The sequence below is a fragment of the Ailuropoda melanoleuca genome, chromosome 2 (assembly GCF_002007445.2).
Source record: "Ailuropoda melanoleuca isolate Jingjing chromosome 2, ASM200744v2, whole genome shotgun sequence".
In the NCBI taxonomy this organism is placed as follows: Eukaryota; Metazoa; Chordata; class Mammalia; order Carnivora; family Ursidae; genus Ailuropoda; species Ailuropoda melanoleuca.
In genome coordinates, this window is record NC_048219.1 from 196,784,087 (window position 1) to 196,805,573 (window position 21,487).

At 56.6% G+C, this 21,487-nt stretch overlaps 1 protein-coding gene and 1 long non-coding RNA gene across 5 annotated transcripts in view; one reads left to right on the top strand and one right to left on the bottom strand.

Moving 5' to 3' along the window:
* LOC117801172 overlaps positions 1–8,895 on the top strand; it is a 15,710-nt gene extending 6,815 nt beyond the window's left edge. The window contains exons 2-3 of the long non-coding RNA XR_004623697.1: positions 7,522–7,637; positions 8,365–8,895. This is a non-coding gene — a long non-coding RNA (uncharacterized LOC117801172). The remainder of the gene's footprint in view (positions 1–7,521; positions 7,638–8,364) is intronic.
* Positions 3,590–21,487, bottom strand: part of PER2 (period circadian regulator 2) — a 38,644-nt gene continuing 20,746 nt past the window's right edge. For all 4 annotated transcript variants that reach the window (XM_034655504.1, XM_034655503.1, XM_034655505.1 and 1 more), the window contains exons 10-23: positions 19,711–19,817; positions 19,002–19,155; positions 18,624–18,732; positions 17,761–17,886; positions 17,261–17,342; positions 15,868–16,027; positions 15,655–15,779; positions 14,630–14,794; positions 13,611–13,850; positions 11,380–12,209; positions 10,072–10,258; positions 8,842–9,034; positions 7,755–7,905; positions 3,590–5,670 (exon numbers count right to left, since the gene is read on the bottom strand). In XM_034655504.1, coding sequence (XP_034511395.1) covers positions 5,521–5,670; positions 7,755–7,905; positions 8,842–9,034; positions 10,072–10,258; positions 11,380–12,209; positions 13,611–13,850; positions 14,630–14,794; positions 15,655–15,779; positions 15,868–16,027; positions 17,261–17,342; positions 17,761–17,886; positions 18,624–18,732; positions 19,002–19,155; positions 19,711–19,817 — 2,779 coding nt within the window. In that variant the 3' untranslated portion in view covers positions 3,590–5,520. The remainder of the gene's footprint in view (positions 5,671–7,754; positions 7,906–8,841; positions 9,035–10,071; positions 10,259–11,379; positions 12,210–13,610; positions 13,851–14,629; positions 14,795–15,654; positions 15,780–15,867; positions 16,028–17,260; positions 17,343–17,760; positions 17,887–18,623; positions 18,733–19,001; positions 19,156–19,710; positions 19,818–21,487) is intronic.

Here is a 21,487-nt window from a genome sequence, read left to right on the forward strand (position 1 = left end):
CCCCCCCCGGCTCCCTTTCCCTCCCAGCCCTCCCCTCACCAGACTCGCGTAGGCCGCCGTCTGGTCCCCGTAACTTGATGCCCATGACAGTTGGCAGCTGCCGCCGCTTCCGTGGAGAAAAGCGGGGGCCGCGCCAAGAGCGACAGGTGTTGGCCGCGCCTTTGTCTAGGCCCGCTTTGTCCGGCGGCGGATGGCGGGTGAGCCTGTCCGCCAGACGACCGCCACCCCCACCGCGGGCAGCCCATCTGCCAGACTGGCCTCCCTGCGGGTGGGGTGCGTGGGCGGTGGGGCCCCGCCCTTGGGTAGCACCCTGGGGACCTCCGCCTGTTCCCTGCTCCCTGCTCCACTGGCCTAGGTACACTTCACAGCACAGTAAAACTGGAATGGCAAGATGGGCTCTGGCCACCAGGCCTTTGTACAGACTGAGTCTTCCACCTGGAACACTTCAACACTGCTCCAAATATCTATTTCCTCACTATTTAGGTCTCAGCTTCCCTATTCCTCTTCCTCTTCCTGGTGGGAGTGCACCTGCCCCGCAGTAGCACTGCACCCCTAGCCAGTCCCACACTACTCACCAGGGATTGGGATTGTCAGGGTCTGGTCTGCACCCCTCCAGACTATAAGCATTCCTCGTCAAGTGTACCTAGGACCTCCTATCTACCTCCAGCACAGAACCTGGCCTCAGCAGAAGCCTGGGTAGGTAGGGAAGGTGAGGGGATGTCCCAAGCCTGGCTGGAAAGCAGTAGGGGAAGGAAACATCCAGGGACTGCAGTGCAGTGGGTGGTAGGACTAGGCCATAGATATGACCCACTCCAGGCACCTGAAGATGGATCTTACAGCCCTCCCTCTAAGATTTCACTTTGGGCTTCCCATCGGAAAGACCTTTACAGACAGTGAGTTTGGTAAGGGGTTTGACATTTCCCAAAGTCACCTCATGACCTCTATCTATAACTACCTGAGAGTTTCTTCTGTTGATTTTCACCTCTCTTCACTCAGCTTCTTATTTGCTTCTCTGTGAGCAGGCTTCTAAGACCTTTCCAGCCTACATCGCTCACCCAGGTAGAAACCTACTCCCTTACTTCAGTCATCCCCTGCTGTTCTCAGTTTCCCCAGCATGCCAGAAAGCTCAGGTCTCTTCCTTCCCTCTCATCCGGCAGCTGAGAGACCCAACTGCCCTTCTCCCCTTACTCCTAGTGGTGGGGCTGACAGTGGAGGGGGCTCAGTGTGGACCCCACGAGAGCCCATACCTGGTCTGTAGCTTTGCTCTTCTTCACCACTTAGACATCAGTCCAGGGAAGAAGATCTCTAAGTAAGTACAATTAAGTTTCCACTACTTTGAGAATCTGAAATATGAAAAAAGAAACTCAGTGATATTTCTTGTAATCTGATGCATATGCCTCCCATTACCCATTATATTATTTGAACAAAGCCAAACAGGTATTTTACAATGCTCTTCATGAAAGGCAGTTCCTATTGGAACAGCATGGTCAGCACCCTGGGGGAGGCCTCTGGGAAAAGATCAACAGAACACTTGATTGGATGGGGCATGGGTATGGGGAGGAAGGCATGATAAAGGCAAATAATGCAAGCAAAAAATGAGAGGCAACTAGGAACTCCAGGAAAAATAAAAAGCTTTCCCCAAAGAGAAATGTAATCTGAGCACATTGAGTGATCTAGAAGTTAATAGTTCTTTCACAGTCACAACAATATAACACTGTTCATGAGGTTTCAACATTTAGAATTAACCTATAGAGAAGGCAAGGAAGACTTATTATGGTTATGGAACATGATATAAAGTTGACTTTGTAAAAACAAAAGGATAGATGACAGTTGTCAGGAGAAGGGAGGAGGCTGAAGGGAGAGATAGGGACCTCAAGAAGCTTGTCTTACATGGGAAGGTGGGGTTTGAAGAATGCTGTCTATAGAGTTGAAGGAAGGAGTAATTAAGTGCTGGGATATGCCTCATAGTGACCAAGTACCCTGAGGAAAAAAAGCACAAGGATAGAGCAGAGTATTAGGAGTCAATAAAATCTTTGGTTGGACCAGAAGTTGCCCAAGGCCCTATCTTTGAAGTTCACCTCAATTTCCCTTAGTGCGTCTGTTGGCTGGCTGGCTTGGCCTTTTCCTCCCAGAAGCCTGGCTGTTCCATCTCAGGGCCACCAAACCCTCTCTCCCTCCTTTGCACGACCTCCCCTAGTGGACCCATTTCCTGCCATTTGTCCCTTGGACTGATCCTACCTTCAAAGTTTGCTTGAGCACAGACTTCCTGAGCATTTGGGCCCTTTGATCCCTCCAGATCCAGGGACAGAGGCCAGCAGAGGTTGGGTAGGGCTGTGGTGGCCATAGGGGGACCAGTTAGCGGCAGGGGTGGCAGGCCATAAATCCCCAGGGAACAAAGGCAGCAGCCAGCCTATGGATGTCCAGGCCCCTTGTAGGCAATCAGCCCAGAAAGCTTGGAGAAGCTCCTTTTGGTCTGGAAATAAAGGGGGGGGTGACTTTGGGGTTATATGGTAAATAAAAACGCAATTCAGAGTCCGAATGGCACTCAGTTCGGTGAAACAGCCATATCTGGCCATTTAAAGCCAGTTTGGAGAGGCTTCCATATTCACTGGGAGGATTTTGCCTTTGTTCCCCCACCCCCACACGTCATCCCATCACCACCAGGCTAGAAGGCAGGGAGTCAAGATCTCCCTCCTGCTCAGGGAGCTTCTGGGAGCCTGGGCACTCTTTTCCCCATGGTACTGGCATGAAAAGTGGGAGGAAGCTGGAAGCAGGACACCCGTTTTGACCAGGCCCTGCAAGGCCTCATCACTGTGGCAAGGACTGGGCTTGTGGGGTGAGGGGACTGTGCAGTGCTGCCTCTACGGTCTCTGATGGAGACAGGAGGCCTTTCTGGCTGGAGTCCTTCTGACCTCTGCCTTCAGCCCCATGGCCAGCACACTGCCAGCTAGCCCAGGAGGAATACACAACCTCGGGCAGGGCACAAAGGGAACAGAGTAGGTCTCTGGGGCCACCTCAGAGTGGAAAGGAGCTGGGGGCTGAGCCAGGCAGCCCCACCCCTGCGTCTGCAAGCAAAAAGCCAGTGAGAGCACTGGATGGCAGGATTAGATTTACATATTGTGATGGTCACATCCTAAGAATTCACTGCGCAGCTCTGGCAGCATGCGGTGAGGGTGCGTGGAAGAGAGACGCCCACGCGCACACGCAGGAGGGGATCGGCTGTGCGGAGCCCTTTGTGATGGAAGTGTCCCTCACACGGCATTTCTGGAGTTCTTTTTTTTTTTTTTTAATCTTTTGGTAATCTCTGATCTCTACTGTTTTTGCTCTGTGCTATGTTAAAAATACATACAATTAGGGGCGCCTAGGTGGCACAGCGGTTAAGCGTCTGCCTTCGGCTCAGGGCGTGATCCCAGCGTTATGGGATCGATCCCCACATCAGGCTCCTCCGCTATGAGCCTGCTTCTTCCTCTCCCACTCCCCCTGCTTGTGTTCCCTCTCTCACTGGCTTTCTCTATCTCCGTCGAATAAATAAATAAATAAAATCTTTACAAAAAAAAACACATACAATTAACAACAAAAATATACTTGCTTTATTTACCAATTTTCTAAAAAGCAAAACAGTCATAAAAAGACACGAGCAGTAAACAAACATATTGCACGGGGTGAAGACAGTTTCGTTTGGGCGTGAACAAACCACTTGTCCGGCAAGGCTTACCAAGTCGTTACACAGACTCTGAGAGCTTATATACAGGTCTTTGTAGGAATAGATTAAAAAGAAGGCTCAGTTTAAAATTGAGAGAAAGGTCTTATAACCCTTGTGTAAGCACACATACTAAAGGAAACACGTCTCGATGCATGGCACCGTGTAAACAATTTCACAAAATGCTCCTAGTGTCGACTTCCCAGCACGCGTTAAAGCTACGCACTTAACAATCGATGAACACAAATCATGTAATACAATAATGCTGATGGTAAACATTCATGACAGTTGTATGTTCAGGTAACGTACATGTGACCTTGACTAGCATCTAATCCCTTAGCGATCGGACCTCAGAGGCAGGAGGCACGTTTGGAGGCATCTGTTCCCCACACAAATGCACAGCCTATCACCTCATTTTGGGCATCTGAAGGCGCTGTTACTTTATAAATAACTTTAAAAAAACACCAGTATTCTTACACTTGAGTTTATGAAAAATAGGACTAATATCCAAATGTAAGATTGAAAACCAAGCAGATTACAAGGAGGCTTCATTTACTCTAGTAGCCGCTTCTCCGTCAGGGGACAGGGGGAGCCTGCTTTCTTTTCCGTTTCTGCAAACTCAGCCCGATTTTAAGTTAATTGTTTCACCTGTGGTAACCTTCCATTCACTCCAGGGACCAATACAGCTTTCCCCTAATCTTTGGGATACGTGATTTAACGTGAGGTTTTGTAATGAGATTGGCGGACTGGCCTCACTCTTCCACAGGTGTCCCAGACAGTGATGATGATGCTAGGACGGTCACTGCAGGGACCAGAAGCTGCCCGAGTGAGGTCAGGCTCATGAAAAGAACGAGGGCCGGCGTCCCAGCCCAGGGTGTGGGGAGAGGTGAGCTCACGGCACCCAGGAAAACACAGACGAGGTCACCAGCTCACAGTGTCAGCGGTGACTGTCTGCCAGAGCTCACGTCTGGGAGGCTCCAGCTGAAGGACAAACACCAACGGTCCCAGATGTGGCGATCAGAGCCTGGTCTGCAAAGGGAAGTCACCACAGAAATAGTCAACACCATATTTTATCTACATATGGGTCATGGTCTGAAAAGGGTGTGTGCTAGTCTGATGGAGTTGGCCACACAAACCACGGGCCTCTTCTGTTCAGAGTGAGCACCTCTCCTTTGTTTGTCCCAAACACAAGCTACATCAGATGGAAACGTTTGCCACTGCAGTAGCCGGAGCAGAAGCTGCTGGTTTGCTGAATACGGGTCATGCCGTTTCACGCGAATCACTCTGACAGAAAATCGGGAGAGGCTGTGATCTCCATTTGGTGCATTTCAGAAACATCTAGTTTGACTAAATGATGATTTAGATACAGACCAGCCCCCAGAGGACAGGGTCTGATGTGGTCCGAACACACCCTGGGCGGCTCCGGAAGGAGCGGGACGTCTCAGCTGTTGGCCACAGCCTGGAAGATGCGTGCGGACGCCCCCCTGAGAAGCCTCCTCAAGTGCGTGGACCTCCGACAGCCCCGGGGAAGCCTCCCCGCCGCGTGCAGAGAGGGGATTCGCTCTTTCTCAAGTTAAATACTAACGAAATCTGTCCCAAACTCTGTATTTACGTTTTAAATATAAAAATGTATTTCCTCCCAAACCCTGCCCACCCTCCACAGTTTTAAATCATTCCTTCAGAAAACTGTGGTTTTCTAAAACAAAAAAAGCGACATAAGTATATCTGCCCATTTCATTACAAACAGATGCAAAAATCTTTTCATCGCTTCTGAGCACCATCCAATGTAGGTCACGGGCTGTCGGGCACGGGGAGGAGCGTTAGGTCCGCTCTTCACTTTTGTGACTCGAGGGGACTCCACTTTTCTCCTCTTTGTCCTCTGCGGCTTCGCTGAGACCCAGAGCAGGCATCTCTTCCTCATACGGTGCCCAGATGTTGTCTTGTCCCTTGTTCTCACAGTAAACACATTCCTTAAAGGGAAAAACGTAAAGTCAGTAACAAATGACGTCTTCAGTACCAAAAAGTGGTTCGACCTGAGGAAGATGCGGGTGACCTGGGGTCAGCCGCGAGGCCGCTAGAGGAGAACGCGGTGGCTGGGAAGCCTCTGAGGGGCTGCCAGGACCCCACCTGCTCCTGAGAAGGCCAGAGCTGCTCCCCAGGAGCCCCACTCTCCACTCTCCCAAGGCCGGGGGGCGGGCATCAGGGCCCTTATCTGAGAGGCAGCTGTACGTGGTGGGGGATGGTGGAACTGGTGGGCTCGGGCCTACTGTCCCAGCTCCTCCCCTTCCTGCCTGTCGGACAGCAGTCACGGTCGAGTTTAACGGCTTTCTTTAACCTCAGTGCTCTAATCTGGAAAATGGGTCATCAACAGTCTGCCGTCCCCAACTATCTGTTAAGCACCTGTAATGCACCAGGCAGGGCCTAAGCGCTGGGATTCACCAGGGAACAAAGACGAACATCCCTGCCCCGGCCGGGGGTGGGGACATCCTGGTAGGGGAACACGGCACACGGACGAGGCCCGCCATCGTACTCTGGACCTTTAGAGCCGCCAGAGAAGGTGCCTGATGGAGAGGGGCTCTGTGATGCCCTGCCCCCACAGGTGGAGCCTCCCTGCCCTTCCCTGAGGTGTGGGCTGCACTCAGTGATCACCTCCACGAGTAGGAGGTGAAGATGTGCTGGACGGCAGTGTGGGACCCCCAAGGCTGGGTCCTAAGAGGCACTGCGGCTCCCTCCTGTCCTCTCTGGGGAGCCGGCTGCCATGCCATGAGGACACCTGGGCAGCTCCGAGGAGAGAGGCCCATGTGGGGCGAGTGAGGGAGCGTCCTGGGAAGTGTGTCTTCCAGCCTTCAGATGGCGACAGACACCCCGGCCAGCATCTTGCCTTCACCATCGGGAGAGAACTGCCCAGAACTGCCCAGCCAAGCTGCCCTTAAATTCCCAGCCCAGGGGCGCCTGGATGGCTCAGTGGGTTAGGCGTCACCTTCAGCTCAGGTCATGATCCCGGGGTCCTGGGATCGAGCCCCACATGGGGCTCCCTGCTCAGCGGGGAGTCTGCTGCTCCTGCTCTATCTCAGTCTAATAAATAAATAAAAATCTTCAAAAAAAAATTTCCAGCCCAAAGAAACACTGGGAGACCATAAGTGTTTACTGCTTTAAGCTACTACGGTTTGGGGTTTTTTGCTATGAGGAAATAGACCCAGTCCTGTGGCATGTGACGAAAACCCCCCGAGGGAAGCCAGGGGGAGCCCTGTGACCGAGAGAAGGGCTTCCAGGTGCAAAGGCCGGAGGCAGGAGCCCGCCTGTGAGTTCAGGGACAGGTGAGAGGCCCATGCGGCGGCAGAGAGGGAAGAGACACAGCAGATGGGGGGGGGCGTGTCACATTTTTATGGCTTCACAGCACTTTCCTCTGTGCTGGGGCACTGCTGGCAGGGACGTGACCGTGGGGACAAGGAGGCAGGACATGCAGGGGGCAGGTGCCATGAAGATCCAGCTGAAGGAGCACTGAGGCTTGGAGCAGCGGGCAGTGCTGGAGGGGATGGGGGAGGCCGGGTCTGTCCTGAAGGTGGAGGACAGAGATGGCAGCGCATTCGGTGGCTGACAGACACGGAGACCCTGAAGCCAGTGGCTTCCGGGGTGTGGGGCTCAGGGGGCGGCAGGGAGTGGGGGTGGGCACACACTCATCCCAGCAAGTCCTGTGCAGGCACTCAAGGCTGGTGGGGGTGCTGTTCCCACCGTTACCTAACGGTCTCCGTGGACGTTGAGGGTCCAGGATAGGAGAGCTGACCCCTGTTTTGCTTGTTTGTTTTTTAAATTGAACACAGACTTGAAAGAAAGAAACAACATTCAGATTTCAGGATGCAACTGAGATGGAACATTCAGAAGATCTTTTTGGGAACAAGGTTGCCAAGTTCTTTGAAGTAGATATCACCGTGCCAAGGTATCGTTTGTCTTCATGAGCAAACTCTTCCTAGCTTTAGAAGTCGGAAGTGCACAGCACAGCGGCAAGGACAGAGGGACGGTGCCCTCGCGGCGCAAAGCAGCATGCGGAGCTTACCGCGAGGTCCAGGGCGGCGGGCAGGCGGCCGGCCCGCAGCCACGGGTGCACGTCCTGTAGCTCCTGCCTCTGGCCCTCCGTGAACCGGGGCTGGGACTTCCGTATCACTCTCAGCTTCTCCCGGTCTTCCTTCAACACCGTTTCCAGATTCCTTCACAAGACAGAAATAAGTAAGCTTGACGGCGTCTTAAGGGGCTTTTGCGGTTTTTTAAAAAATACACTCTTTTTCTAACAACTCTTTCAGGATTAATTAATTTTAGGTGATTTGTTTAATGCAAATTTCCTTTCTCTTTAAAATAAATTACCCTATTTAAGGCAACTTAATCTCCCTAGTCAATAGTCTGTAGTTTTTCTATTAAAATGATAACCCAAGTCACGATCTTGGTTTTATTTTAAATCAGGGGCGCCCAGTACCCGCAGACGCTTGGTTCTGCGCACGCTGGTTAACCGGAGACCTTTACCATCATGCAGTTGATGGAATAACTGTCCCTGGTCTCCTGCAAACACTGGGCTGGCTTGAAGCTGCCTTGGAGACGGAGCCCCAGTATCTCCTCCCCCCAGAGGCCTGGCTGTCCTGAGCCTCAGCATTAATCCCTCTTTCTTTCCCCAGCTCCCCCCACTCAGGGGCTCCGAGGCGCAGGGACCATGGCGGTCAGAGAACAGCCTGACACGGAGTCACGGCGGCAGCAGCACAGACCCGCTCACCCCAGAGCCGCTGGTGGCCCGGCCGCCCACCTCCCTTGCATCTCTCGGACAGACACGCCCCATTTAGCCCACAGGGTGAACGGGCAACCGAGCAAAAGGGAGACGTCGGCACAAACGCTTCCTGTGCGTGGAGCGTGATGCCCCGGTGGTGGCGGGGAGCCTGAACTCCTCACAGCCCGCAGCAGGTCACTCCGCAGGGCTCTGGGACACACCATCCACACGGCAGGGCTCCGCGGGACCACGGAGCCGTCCAGAGTGACCCTGCTTCTCTGCCTGCTGCGCTCCACTCAACCTGAGATGAGGCTTTCAGACGGAAGTCCCCCCGACTGGCCGGCCTTGCTGCTGGGGGAGCCCTACATCCCTAGGAGAAGTCGGAGCTCACCGGGAAGGCATCTGGTAGGTCATCATGACGCTGTCATCCGTGTCGGCCATCAGCAGCCAGACGGGGTCCTGGAGGACGTACTTGATGAACTGCTTACTTCCCTCCACGGCCGCCTTCGCTTTTGCTTTGTGATTATTCTCTGAAGAGTCAACACTTCCAAAGTATTTGCTGGTATGACTTGTGTCACTGCTGCCTTTAAAAAACACAACACGTGGCAAGTGAAAACCTTTCACGTGAAGCTAAACCTCGTATAACAGAGCTGAAGAGTTTTCCTTGGTAACGAGTGCCTAGGTTGGTGGATTTTCCCTTCTCATTCCAGTTCTCAAATCATCTGGATAATACCAGCTAAAGCCACGGAGATGACTCTCTCCCGGGTTGGCCCGGAGAAGTCCAGATGGGGCTACATCTTAGAAATCATGCTACCTTGGGACTCGTGGGTGGCTCTGTCGGATAAGCGTCTGGCTCTTGATTTCGGCTCAGTGGTGACCTCAGGGTCGTGGGATAGAGCCCCGCATTGGGCTCTGCGTGCTAGGCGTGGAGCCTGCTTCAGGTTCTCTCTCTCCCTCTGCCTCTGCCTGGAAACTGTGCTCCCTGCCTCTTGACTAGGCCAGGCCACAGAGAAGCTGGTGTAAGTGGGAGGCAGCTGGCCTGGCACACCCTGCCATGAGCCTCCGTGGGGAGCGAGGCCAGAGAACAGGTGGAGGCGGGGCTCCCAGTTTGTGGAGAGCGTGTATGGCCGTTCCACATCACAGCTGAGTGATCCTCTCTGGTAAAGCATGCTGCCCACACCCTAGGCTCACACGAGGGAAGCTAACTCAGCAAGGAGAACACTACCGGCCCTCCTGGCAGGCCCAGGGAGCCCGAGAGATGGTCCAAGATGGTCTGAAAGGGCCGGCGGGGTGGAGGCCCGCAATGACAGCAACGTCCATAGCGAACAGATGGAGGGAATGCTGACCAGCAGGGTGGGGGCAGGAGGAAGGAGCCCGAGCCTGCCGGTCACCACTGCTGTGGGCTCTGGCGAGCCACTTGGAATGCCAGCTCGATGCCCGTGGGGACCTGGTCTGCACCGAATCCTGGGGCCTGAGTACACATAGGCCTGTGGCCTGGGGTGCGGGAAAAGCTCGGATGCCCAGGGACCTTAGGTGACCATTGTCCAAACAAACCTGAAACCCAGCGACTAAAATACGCCCGTGCCATGGGATTTGGGCGCTGCCAGCACCACCACCATACCTGTCCCACTTCTGGACGCATCACAGCCCAGCGAGCCGGAGCCCAGGGAATCGGAGGCGGCAGAGGCCCCGCTCCCAGACAGGGCTGACCCTGTGGCGGAGCACAGGTCCTCGTGCAGCAAGAGGTCAAGCAGGCCGCTGGATGTGGAGAGGGCATCGCTGTTCCGGGCGTTGGCGGGTTCCTCACGCTTTGGGAACAGGGAGAAGATAGCACAGTCAGGGCTTGGCGCTCAGAGCGGGGCTCGGGGGAGCAGCACCGCGCTGTCCGCTCAGGGCCGCTCAGGGACAGAGCCAAGTGCGGTCCTCCTTAGGTCCCTGGCCCTCCCTTCACGTGCCAACGAAGAAGGCCCCATGAACACTCCCGCAGTTACTGGGACTACCGCAACACCCTTGCCAGCGGTCTGTGAGGGTCATCTAATAACTGTAATTTGGGGACCGTTACACCAAAGACAGCGGTTCTTGCATCCCTGAGAGAAAGGCTTTCGGCTTGTTCCTGCACCCCAGCGGACAGGGAAGCGGGGAAGTGCGCCAGCAGCACCCCAGCGGCTGCTCCCCCCCAAACCCCCGTGGGGGGCGCTCTGCCTTCCCAGCGGTGATGGCCTTGGCCTGGCAGCATCCCAACCCTCTGATCCTCAGAACTGTAGGCCCAGGAGCCCAGACACAGCAGCGGGCCCGGATACACGGAGGCCATTCATCTGCCACCCTGAGGTCGCGCTTCCCCTCCTGGGAGCAAGGGCAGGGAGCGCCCGTGGTCCACACACCTCAGGCCCTCACAACACACAAGTGGTTCATCGCAAGCACAACCACAATTTCATCAGCCGAACAAGAACAGCACAGCAGCGTCCCCTGGGACTTGGGAGGAAGGGCACAGATCGCCTGGTTTCAGAGCCCCCTCCTCTGCCTCCCCTCCCCCCAGGACGCCTTTGTGGCCAGCTTCCCCCCCACCGCCCTCCAAGGGGCCTGATTTCTGGCATGTGAGCTGACTGCGCTTTACCCTCATTTAAAGATTTGAGGCTCGCCACCAGTCACGAAACCGCGTGTGGTTATTTGGACCCCGTATTCACCATCGGACAAGCCAGCCAGCTTCCTGCATTTGGGTCCCCAAACCATTACAAGCTCCCCCGGGGCCCCTCTGACAGGGTCGCTGAACTGGAGACATTCCTTTCCAGCGCGTGTTATTTACGTCACTACTGGCACAGTCCGGCAGAGGCGTGTAAGCACCCGCGCAGGAGAGGAGGGTGCGGGTTTGCCCGCCCTGCGTGCTGCCTCTGCCGCCTGCTTTAGAGGAGGAAGGGCAGGAAATGCTTACGATTGGCGACGGCTTCGGCTGTCGGTCCCAGGATGCGGCAGGTTTGCAGTCCGGCCCCGCGCCCGCGGTCCCCGAGGACCCTGCTGTCCCCGTGGCCACGGCGCTGCCCTCGGGGGCCTCCTCCAGCTGCAGCAGGTTGAGCTGCAGAGGTGAGCTGCCCCGGGACTGGAAGAGCGGAGGGGAGGCTCTGCCCGGGGGCCCAGAGGCAGGCGGCGGGGAGGCTGGGGTGGCTGCGCGAGATGCTGCTGGCCCACGCTCCGCCTGAGGACACGTGCATGGCAGTTTGGGGGGTGAAGTCCTACCAGGGAGCTCAGGCTGCGAGGCAGGGATCATCTCAGACAGAAAGTTAGGCTGGCCTGGGAAGAAGGCTTGGGGCAGGCTGGGGGTCACCGAAGTGAAGGAATAGTTGGGTAACACCAACGCCATGACTGGGGCCAAGGGGACAGCGAATGGAGGGGGCTGGATGGCAAACTCGTGCTGGGTGTCCATGGGCACGGCGGACACCGCGAAGCTGGCCTGGGGAGCCACGGGTGCCCCCGCCACCGTCCCTGGTGTGGGCATGATTCCTGGGGCTGGAAACACAGGCAGGGAGTAAGCAGGCACTGAGGCAGGAAAGGGCGCCGTGGGGCAGCTGGACTGGGACGTGTCCGATGGTGACCAGGCTGTGGCGTTCAGTCCCATCAATGGAGGCCGGTGGGGTGCAGGCCCCCCAGACCCAGTGCTCTCGGAGGAGTCTCGAGGCTTGGCCCGTTTGGACTTCAGTTTTCTGTTCTTCCCAGTTTTTTTCCAAGATGAATCTATTCCAGAAGTATTTCTTAGTCCTGGTGCAGCTAAAATAATGGGGAAACACCGGAGTTAAGATGTAAACATTTATGTGACACCTGCTGTGTCACTTTTCAGACTTGTAGGCTCCGGGGAATGCAAGGGCACCTCCTGGTTCCAAGTCCTGTGTTTCCAAACGTCAGCCTGTGTGTGGCCATTCCGGCCACCATCAGGTGCTCCCTGGCCCTCAGTCAAGTGAGAGCACTCAGGGCAAAATGTTCATAAAACCAGAGTCAACCAATTTTAAGGACTGCCATTAACTGCAAGATTACATGCCCTGTTTTCTTCTGGTGTTAAAATGTCCTCTCTGTTACGAAATAAGAATGATGAAAAGTAGTATCTAAAAGGTTTCGTTTAAAAGGCTGGTAAGTCTCTGCTGTTCCCCAACACTGGTCTGTGAAATCTGAAGGGTAGGACCCCTGATCTCATCCAACCTTATTTTTGAATTTTACGGGCTTCGTCACGACTGTTCCTTAAGACGAGATGTTTCCTGCTTTGCCTGTCAGACAAAGCCTGGACTCCAGCCCGAGTGGAGGTCGGAGGGTGGAAGGGAGCATGCGCTCTTGGAGCCGCCTTCCTTCTCTTTGGTGACCAGTGCTTCTTGAGAAGGCTGGAGGTCTCCACGGGTAGCAGAAGGGACTCTGGGCTTGTCCCCACACCCCCCCGGGGCCTGGGCTAGTGCGAGCAGCACTTTGGCTGGGGGGTCATGCCACGCCTGGGATGGGTCCCAAGAACCTCAGTTTCTCCTCTCAGGTCACACAGGGTAACTCAGGGCTTTTGCAGCAGGTTGTGGTGACACTTCCTGTCAGCTGTGCCAAGGGGTGCTCCTTACCTTCGCTCTGTGCTGAAGACAAATGGGCCAGTCCAAGGCAAAGTGCTAAGTGGGCAGAGACTTTGTGATTCGGACTCTGTCTGGTGTTCTTTCTAGAGGAAATCTGTCCCCTGGTGGAACTAGTGGCTGAAGCACTGGGCTCCTGGGACAGCTGCACAGTCTGTGCACTGCAGAAACTGCTGGCCAAGGGGGCAGGAGGGAGCTGGAACTCTGTATTAAGCCAGGCCCACAGGCTGGGGAGAAGGGGGCCACTCCCTCCTATGGTGTCCTCAGGAGTCTGACGCCACATGCCCCGTCAGTCCTGTGGGCAGGTAGGGTCCCTGCCCCTCACAGTCACCCAGGGAGAAATGTCTGACGTGGTGTCACTGCATTCCACAGGGGCCAGCCTGGGACTGTCACTGCTCTTGATAGCACTGTTCCCCCAGGGACACGAGAGGACACCTGTTTCTGCAGAAACAGCCTGCACCACTGCTACATTCCAGCCTGTACCTAACTGGGGACACTGCACACGTCGACAGGAGCACTGGACTCCATTCCACCAAGAGGAACGTTTTTAAAATCGGGTTTCGGCACTTACTTCTCTCACTCAACTGCCCCTTGGACTTTTCCTGTAAGTAATGATGGCAGCGAGACTGGAAGATGTTGAGTTTCCGCATCTCCCTGAACTTGAGCAGGAAGGTGTGCTCCTCCTTCTGGGTGTGGGCAGCCAGCACTTCCTTGGTGAGGCCCAGCGTCCTGAGGGGCTCCTTCTCTGAGCCCGGGACACACGGCCGTCTGTCTGGAGACTCGGGCCCGCTCACAGCATCTTCCACCAGCTCTGGAACAGAACACAGGCCCCGGGGCTTAAAACTACGGGGAAACCCACACTGCGTCTCTGAAGAAGGGAGCCCCTCTCACACACGTGAGATGGTTTGCGCTGCCACAGCCCGGAGCTGAGATCCGTGATGCGTTCAGGCGTCTCTGAGAAAGTTAACAATCAAAGGCAAAAGGCAAGGACAGAAGCCCCACTGCCTGGGCAGCTCCAGGATCGGTCTTCGAAGCAAACTGAAATGTGGGGTATCTGGGGTTTCAGCCCAACGTTGAAGATGCTGTTTCTGGGCTGTCCTTAGCTCTGAGAGCACGACACACCAAGCTGGTACCAGGCCCCTGCCCTGGTTCCGGTGCGACCGCCGTGACCCGTGGAACTGTGGTGCAGACAGGACCTACTAACTCTCTTCCGTGCTTTTTTCCTCACCATCCCTCCCTTCCCAGCAAAGAGCAAATCTGGGTTTCAATTCACTCCTGGGTGTCGTGAACAAGATAACTCAGGAATGGTGCCCGTGGCTGCCCTGCAGGTATGACTTGTCCTGGCTCCTTCCTCAAACGGGAGGGGGTGGGGACCCTCAGCCCCAACTGAAGGGGAATGCCCAGGACTCCTCCCCGGGAGGCCCCTGCCCGATTTACGCCTGAGCAGACACCTGCCACTAGGTGGCGCCAGAGCGCGGCGGGGATCCAGACAGGTGTGGCCACACCCGCCCTGCTCCTGCACCTGGGATTTCTCATTTTCATTGTTAAAACCAGACGGCCCCCGACATCACCGAAGAACCAGCGACCTACCGAGCTCAGGCTGTGGCTTCTTGTCGCCCACGTGGACGATGGTGCTGCTGTAGCTGCACTGGCTGGTTAGGGACACCACGCTCTCCGCCTTGCTGGGCAGGGCCAGTGAGGGCAGGTGCGCGCTGACCTCCGCGTGGCTGTTCACCCTGGAGGGTGATGCCGTCTCTTTATAAGAGAAAAGGAACACAGACACAGAAATGCAATAAAAGCAAAGCTCTTGGGTAAGAAACACCACTGTCTACACAGTGCGCCGATACCCAGGTGACCCGCGCAGCCTGCATAGACCGGGGCACGTGACGGGCTGTCCCCAGGTGTTTCTTCACAGGGTAAAGATGGAGAAGAGGAAAGTCTGAAATGGACACAATTATAGTCTCCTGGCCTGAGTCCTCTAGGAGGAGGTGGGCGGCTGGGCAGCTGCAGGAACTCCGGGTCCGCGGCCTCTGAACGGGGCTGGCCCTTCCGCAGGCCATGGACAGAGGCCATGCAGGCAGCCAGGAGCCCACCCTCCGCTCGGTGCTGGCCAGTGGCTGGCTCTCTCTCCCCGAGGACTGGGACAGGGACTGTCTGTCACACTGTGACTGCCCAACACCAGTGCTCCGTCAACAATGGGATACCGGATTCTGATCCTGGTAATGACCACCAGCAACACTCACGTTTGAGGGCCCTGGGATGTAATCTAACTCGTGGGGTGTGCTAACATTCAGAGGACTGTGCCCCTCCAAGAGATGATGGAAACAAGACCTGCCCAAGAATGACAATGTGAGATGCCCCCAGGCCTCCAGCAGCCCCAACAGAATCCTAGTCTCCAACTCCCAAATCGCCTTTATCTCTAGCATGTAAGAAGGTTGCTAAGTTTTGAGCTACTTTGATCATTTAAGAAACAGCCTACACCCACATACTGTGTCCTTGAAGCCACTCAGACTTCCTACGGGAGGGGGCGGGGGCTCCGGGCCTTCAATGACACCTGATCCCACAGCGGAGGACCTGAGTTATCGCACGCTGCACAGCTCAAAGCAACAAGACACCTGCGGAATGCAGCCTGGGGCTGGCCACTGCCTGTCGCTTATCGCTGGCCTTCTGCGTTGCCACGTTCACCGGGAACTCACACTTCCTCTTGAGGGTGGCCGCCTCACTGCAGCTCTCCAGGTACCTGTGCGGAGGGTCAGAAAGGGCTTCATGGAACACGGGAGCCCCGAGAGAGCGAAAGCGAGAGGGGTGGGGGCCGGAAGTGCCCGCACCTGATGACGCTGTCCAGGCAGCTGATCTGTTGGTAGGACCCAGCGGGCGGGTTCCTGCAGCCCAGCTCCTCGGGAAAGCCGCCTGTGGGCAGGCTGGTGCCCGAGCTGTCCTGTTCCACGGGGACAGCTTTCATCTGAGCAGAGGAACTATTTGGCTTTTCTGAAAGGAGGACAAAATAGTTCTTTCCATTAAAACTTGTTTCCCCTAAAGAGGATTCTCTATTCAGAAAGCATTTAAATTTTCCCTAAAAGTCAGGCTGTGATTCTCAGACACAGAAACCCAGTGACAGCGGGCTCTTCGGACGGCCCTGCTGGGGCGAGCACCACTGTGCATCCCTGAGGGAAGTGGAGGGCGCCGTCACCAGGGTGGGGACCTGCTTCCCCCTGGGGCTTGTGGCACTTGGTCCGCGCTGTCCCCAGGGTCAGGGACTCAGCAGTGGAAAAGGCCAGTTCTTCCTTGAGCTCCTAAAAAGTTCGGGGACAACAAGACTGCAGATGCTTTATGGCTGATGGATATGGCCTGTCCTGGGGAGGAGAGCACCCCCAGAAACATGAGCCGGCGGTACTAACGATGACGTGTCTCCAGGGCAGCCTGCTGTGGACGCTCCTCTTCCTGCCCTCTCCACGTGCACTGCGTGCTATGTCCGAGGGGCCCCAGGGGCAGAGCCGTGTCCTGCTCCCCGATGTGTCCCCCAAACCCACACAGACTGCAGCAGGTGGCATGGCCACTGGGGGCAAAGTGCACCCCCACATGTCCTGAAGGCCAAAAATCCTGGAGAAGAGGAGGCGTGGGCAGCCGCTGGAGGCTTCCTGGAGGAGGTGAGCCCTGAGCGCAGAGGATCAGCCAGCGCCACCAGGGGAGAGGGCCGCGGTGAGCCCAGGCACAAAGGTGCCAAGTCACAGCGTGCTGAGGTGAGCTCAGGTGCTGGGGGGTGGCGCACAGCCCCCTGTGCCTTTGGCTCCCCGGGAGAGGGGGCCCACGAGCAAAGCTGGTGCTGGCCACCTGGGACACTTCATTCACACGTATGAATGCTTGTGGGTGGCCAGGCGGCCCCCTGAGGTGAGCATGTGCATATGCACACATGACTGTCAGCACCAGCCCTCTGGCCACTGAGCAGAGCAAGGAGAACAGGGGCCGGGGGGCAGAAACGCACACCTTGGCCACCCCTTAACAGGGGTAGAGGGCGCCAGGTGCGCACCTGGTGACGAGGGTCAGCGAGACTGGCGGAGTGAAGGCCCACGCTGCCCCGCACCGTCACAGAGCGGGGTTGCCGGACAAGGGGGGATGCAGCGGGCCTCAGAGGTCGATTCCCTGCCATCCAGAGTTAAAGTCAAAGCGGGTCCCTCTGGTCACACGAACATTTTATTAAGGAGATGGACAGAAAGCTCTTACCTGCCGCGGAGTCTCCCTTTTGTTCTCCAGATTCCCCAGGATGACTTTTGTCTTTGACGTTGCCACCATTTTTACAAATTTCCTTGAGAAGAAACAAAGGAGCACATTATTCCCTCTAGGAGGTCCTGTAGTGGTTCGGCCAGAGCCCGCAGCGTGGACGGCGGAGAGCCGCAGACATCCTGCAACACCTAAGCGAGTTCTCAGGGAGAAATCAGGGCGAGGCAGGGCTGGAGATGGCCTTCAGTCATCTAAAGACCGCAGAGCGACTTGGCAGGTTACATTTCTGTGACGTCTTCACTCTTGCTTGATTGCCTGCTTTAAGTCATTTTCACCCAAACTGTAGCCACAGCTTTGGGCTGCTTCCCCGCTTTGAGAGTAGAGTAAGAGCCCCCGAGTGAGCAGGGTTCTGAGAGCGGGCGGCCAGGGCTCTCGGGGCTCCGTGGCTCCCACGCGTCCCCATCTCCCCGGGACAGGGACAGACAGGGGCAGAAGAGACTTACGGTCCTCCTCCGGCGGGAGTCCTCGTGACCGTTGCTGTCGCTCGAGGACGTCTGGCTCATGAGGTGCTCATGGGACCCATTGCTGCCCAGGCTCCCGTAGCCGCTGGAGCCGCTGTGGGGGATGGGCTGGGGAGACAGCAGACAGGGGGCCTTGGATGCGGTTGGGGGGCACAGCTGGCACTGTGGGGGTAGCGCCCCCCCCAACACGCCCGTCTCGCAGAGAGGCCACCACCTGCCTGGGGCGCTGGGTGAGGACAAGGTGGGGCTGGGCTGGCACCCAGGGTCAGGCTTCAGGGTGCACCCCAGTCCCAGTCATGGGAGACTCCCCGAGAAAGGATTCATTTAACCCTCTCCCTCAGCTCACACAGTGTGGGCCAGTCTGGGGTCTACCCAGGGGTTTTAGAAATAAACCGTGGTTTCACTACAGACTAAGGAGGCAGGGGAGCAGAGCTGCCCAGCCGGGGGACTGGTGCTCACGCTAAGTCTTCTTGAGTGCTGTGTCCCCAGAAACAGGGAGAAGCTATCCTCACGCCCCCCAGGTCCCGGCATGGTGACCCCCTCCCACCCCGTGTGCCTGGGGGGGGCCACGTGTGGGCTGGCAGCAGGGCCTGGAGGTGGACTCGGGGTCTGGCTGTATCTTTCAGTCACTTGCTCAGGGCTACAATTAAGACACAGTCACCCCGAACATGCAATGAGGCGCTGCACCCAGCTGTGCCAGCTGCAGGTGTGCCCAACTGGGCCCAGACCGCGGGCATCAGGGGTGCAGGGCGGAGCGGGACAGAGTGAGATAGCCACCCCGGGTCTCTGGGCAGCTGCCAGCACTTATACCGGGGGACAGGAGGGCGTGCGCACCCTGTACACACCTGCAGCAGCAGCCGGTGGATCTGCTCCGCGAGCCCCTGAACGCTGGGGGGCGCGTCCTTCTCCTCCATGGGCGACTGAGCTGAGAACACGTCCTCATTCAAAGGGCCCCTGCGTGGTTTTAGTGGCCCTGTTAGTTGGGCCCCGGGCTGCACACCCCGGCCAAGCTTGCCTCCTCCTGCAGACCCCCGGGCTGCTGCCTGCCACGCAGCGCCTCCTCCCTTCTGCTCACTGCTCTGCTGCGTGAGGTCCCTCCCACCTGGGGGCACAGGTACGCGGCAGGGAGGTGGCTGGGTCCTGGTCGCCCAGTCCTGCCCCGTGCCACCTGCTGGTGGGGAAGCAAGGGTCTCCAAGCCGCGCCGCGCACTGGGCACACTCACACCCTGACTCTGTGTCTGCCGATGATGAAGGAGATCTTTCTGCTCCACGGGTTGATGAAGCTGGACCAGCTGGTGTCCAGAGTGAGGTACTCGCCGTTCCGGGCACGGAACCGAATGGGAGAATAGTCGAAGGGCTGCCCGCCGGACTGCACAACTGCGAGAGTGGGAGCCACGTGGGTGTGAAGACCAGTGGCTGGTGCTCTCGGCAAGAGGAGAGCCGAGGTGCGCTCCACTCTGGAATCAGCTCAGAACTTTCAGAGATGCCAACCTCCTCAACCCTATGGCTTTAAATCCCCTGCTTTGCTTTAAGTTGCAACGGCAGGCTGTTTCCAGAAGTTTCCAGAAATGCCACCACATATTTCAGGACACACACATCTCTGTTAGCCTTGACTGGTCTTCTCCAGGGGATGCTCAGTGTCCCCTGTGTCTGTGAGGCCTCCCTTGGTGGGGACACGGGTCATCCACCCCCCTGGCCCGGTCAGCACCTCTCCCCCACAGCGGAATCTGCCCCCCACCCCGGGAAGCCGACAGTAAAAGCAGGCTGCCAAAGCTTCAGGTCCCACAAAGGGACCCACAAGAGACGACTACCCTTGACTGACAGAGCTAGGGCTCAGGCACAGAGCCAGGACATCCATCCCCACTCGCTGGTAACCGATTTGACCCGTCTACACTGGCTGATCTCAGGATTTATCATGAAAAGGGGACCTACTCTTTCTGTGGATGGTGAGCATCAAAGGCCTGTCACTGGGGTGAAGCTGCACGAGCATAGGGGTCTCGATCAGGTCCTGAGGTAGGTAGCCCAGGAGGGGGACGGCCCTGCAAGGCAAGCACACACAGGCACTCAGCGGCAGCTCCCGCCGAGCCTCAGCCCCAGGCGCTTCGGACCGCTCCAGAATACCGCCTGCAGGCAGGGCGGCAGACCATCTCCAAGAACCCTCTTGCTCTTTGGGAAAAAGAGACAGACTGCAAATTCCCCAAAGATCAAGGTTTGAGACTTAGGCTAACAGAGAACCATCTTTTCAATTAATTAGCCAACAAAAGCCTCCCTACCAGGCTGCAATAGAAAACTTGGGCCTAGAAGGCTGGACCCAGTGCAGGCTCAGGGCTTCAGTGTCTTAGCTCTGAAGGAACACGTCATGATCACGTTTTTGCTGTTCCTTAGGAAAGATCCTAAGATCTTTTCTTTCTTCATGTCATTTTAAGTTCAGCCAGATGTGGCTGGCATGGCCTTTTTTAAACAAGTGTTGCCTGGACTCTGGAAAACTCTTTGTGCCTCCTTTCCAGCTCCAGAGGGTTCCCTTCTCCTATTACTTTGGCCACTGGCAGGCTGGGTGCCTTCGCTCTTCTCCTGCAGCTGCTTCTCTACCTCTGGGAGAAGGTTTTGGGGTGAACTTCCCAGTGCCCTTCTGCTTCGGTGTCCAGCGCCCTCTGCCCACACAGCCACTGTTCCCTCTTCCGAGCTGCGTCTCAGCCTCCCCCTGGAGGCCAGTCTTCTTGCATCTGAGCTGATGTTTCCTCAAACTCTTCTGCTCAAGTGGAAGGACATTCTCCAAGTTTTCAGAGCAAAGCTCTGAAGTAGAATGGAACTTTCTTGTGGGCCCAGTGTTATTATTTGATTTTCTCCTCCTGGTCCAAAACACACTCTCTCCAGGCCTGTGTTTTCCTTCGACGGATGTACAAAATGTTCCTGGCACCCTTCCAGGTCAAGGCTTGGTGGGGGTGAGCGGAAGGAGGGGGAAAGAGAAGGAGAGGAGGAGGAACGGGAGGAGGAGGAGAAAGAGGCGGAAAAGGAGGATAAGGAGAAGGGGGAAGGAGGAGGAGGGGGGAGAGAGGAAGGGGAAGCAGTAGAAGGGAAAGGGAGAAGGAAGGCGGGGGGGGGGGGGGCCCCGGCCACCTGCCCAGCTGTCCTGCACTCCATGGGCTGGGCCACCTACAGGGCTTCGCTAGGAAAGGCTCTGCAGACTGCCCACCATACACCACACGCCCCTGGAGTGCTCACTAGCTCCTGCATGTTATGCTCACATAACACCTGTGGTGGCTTGCAGGCAGGCCTTCTCAGATTTTGGAGGAAAAAGAAATTATCCTGTGTTTGCTTTATGACTGCAGCTCCCCAGGCCCACCCTCTGAGACCCTGCTGGAAAGGGCTGGGTGGGGCCCAGGAACCTGCACCTTGAAACCTTGTCTCTCTGGTGGCTCTGCCACAGGTGGTGAGCAGAACACCCCTGAGCGGCCAGAGCAGGAGGCTGAAGGTTCCCTGGCTGCCTGGGAGCAGCTCCTTCCCAGGACGATCCGTGGCCTGTGACCAGGGTGGGTATCCAGTGGCCCCCGGCTGGGTGTAGGCAATGGGATGGGAAAGACTGGATCCTTGACAGTATCTCAGGAGGCCACCCTGGCCCATCTGAGAAAGGCCAGAGCGCTGGCACATCTAGGTCCACTTCCCGTGGGTCTTCTGAGGAAAGCTCTTCCCCACCCCTGCCGGCAGTCAG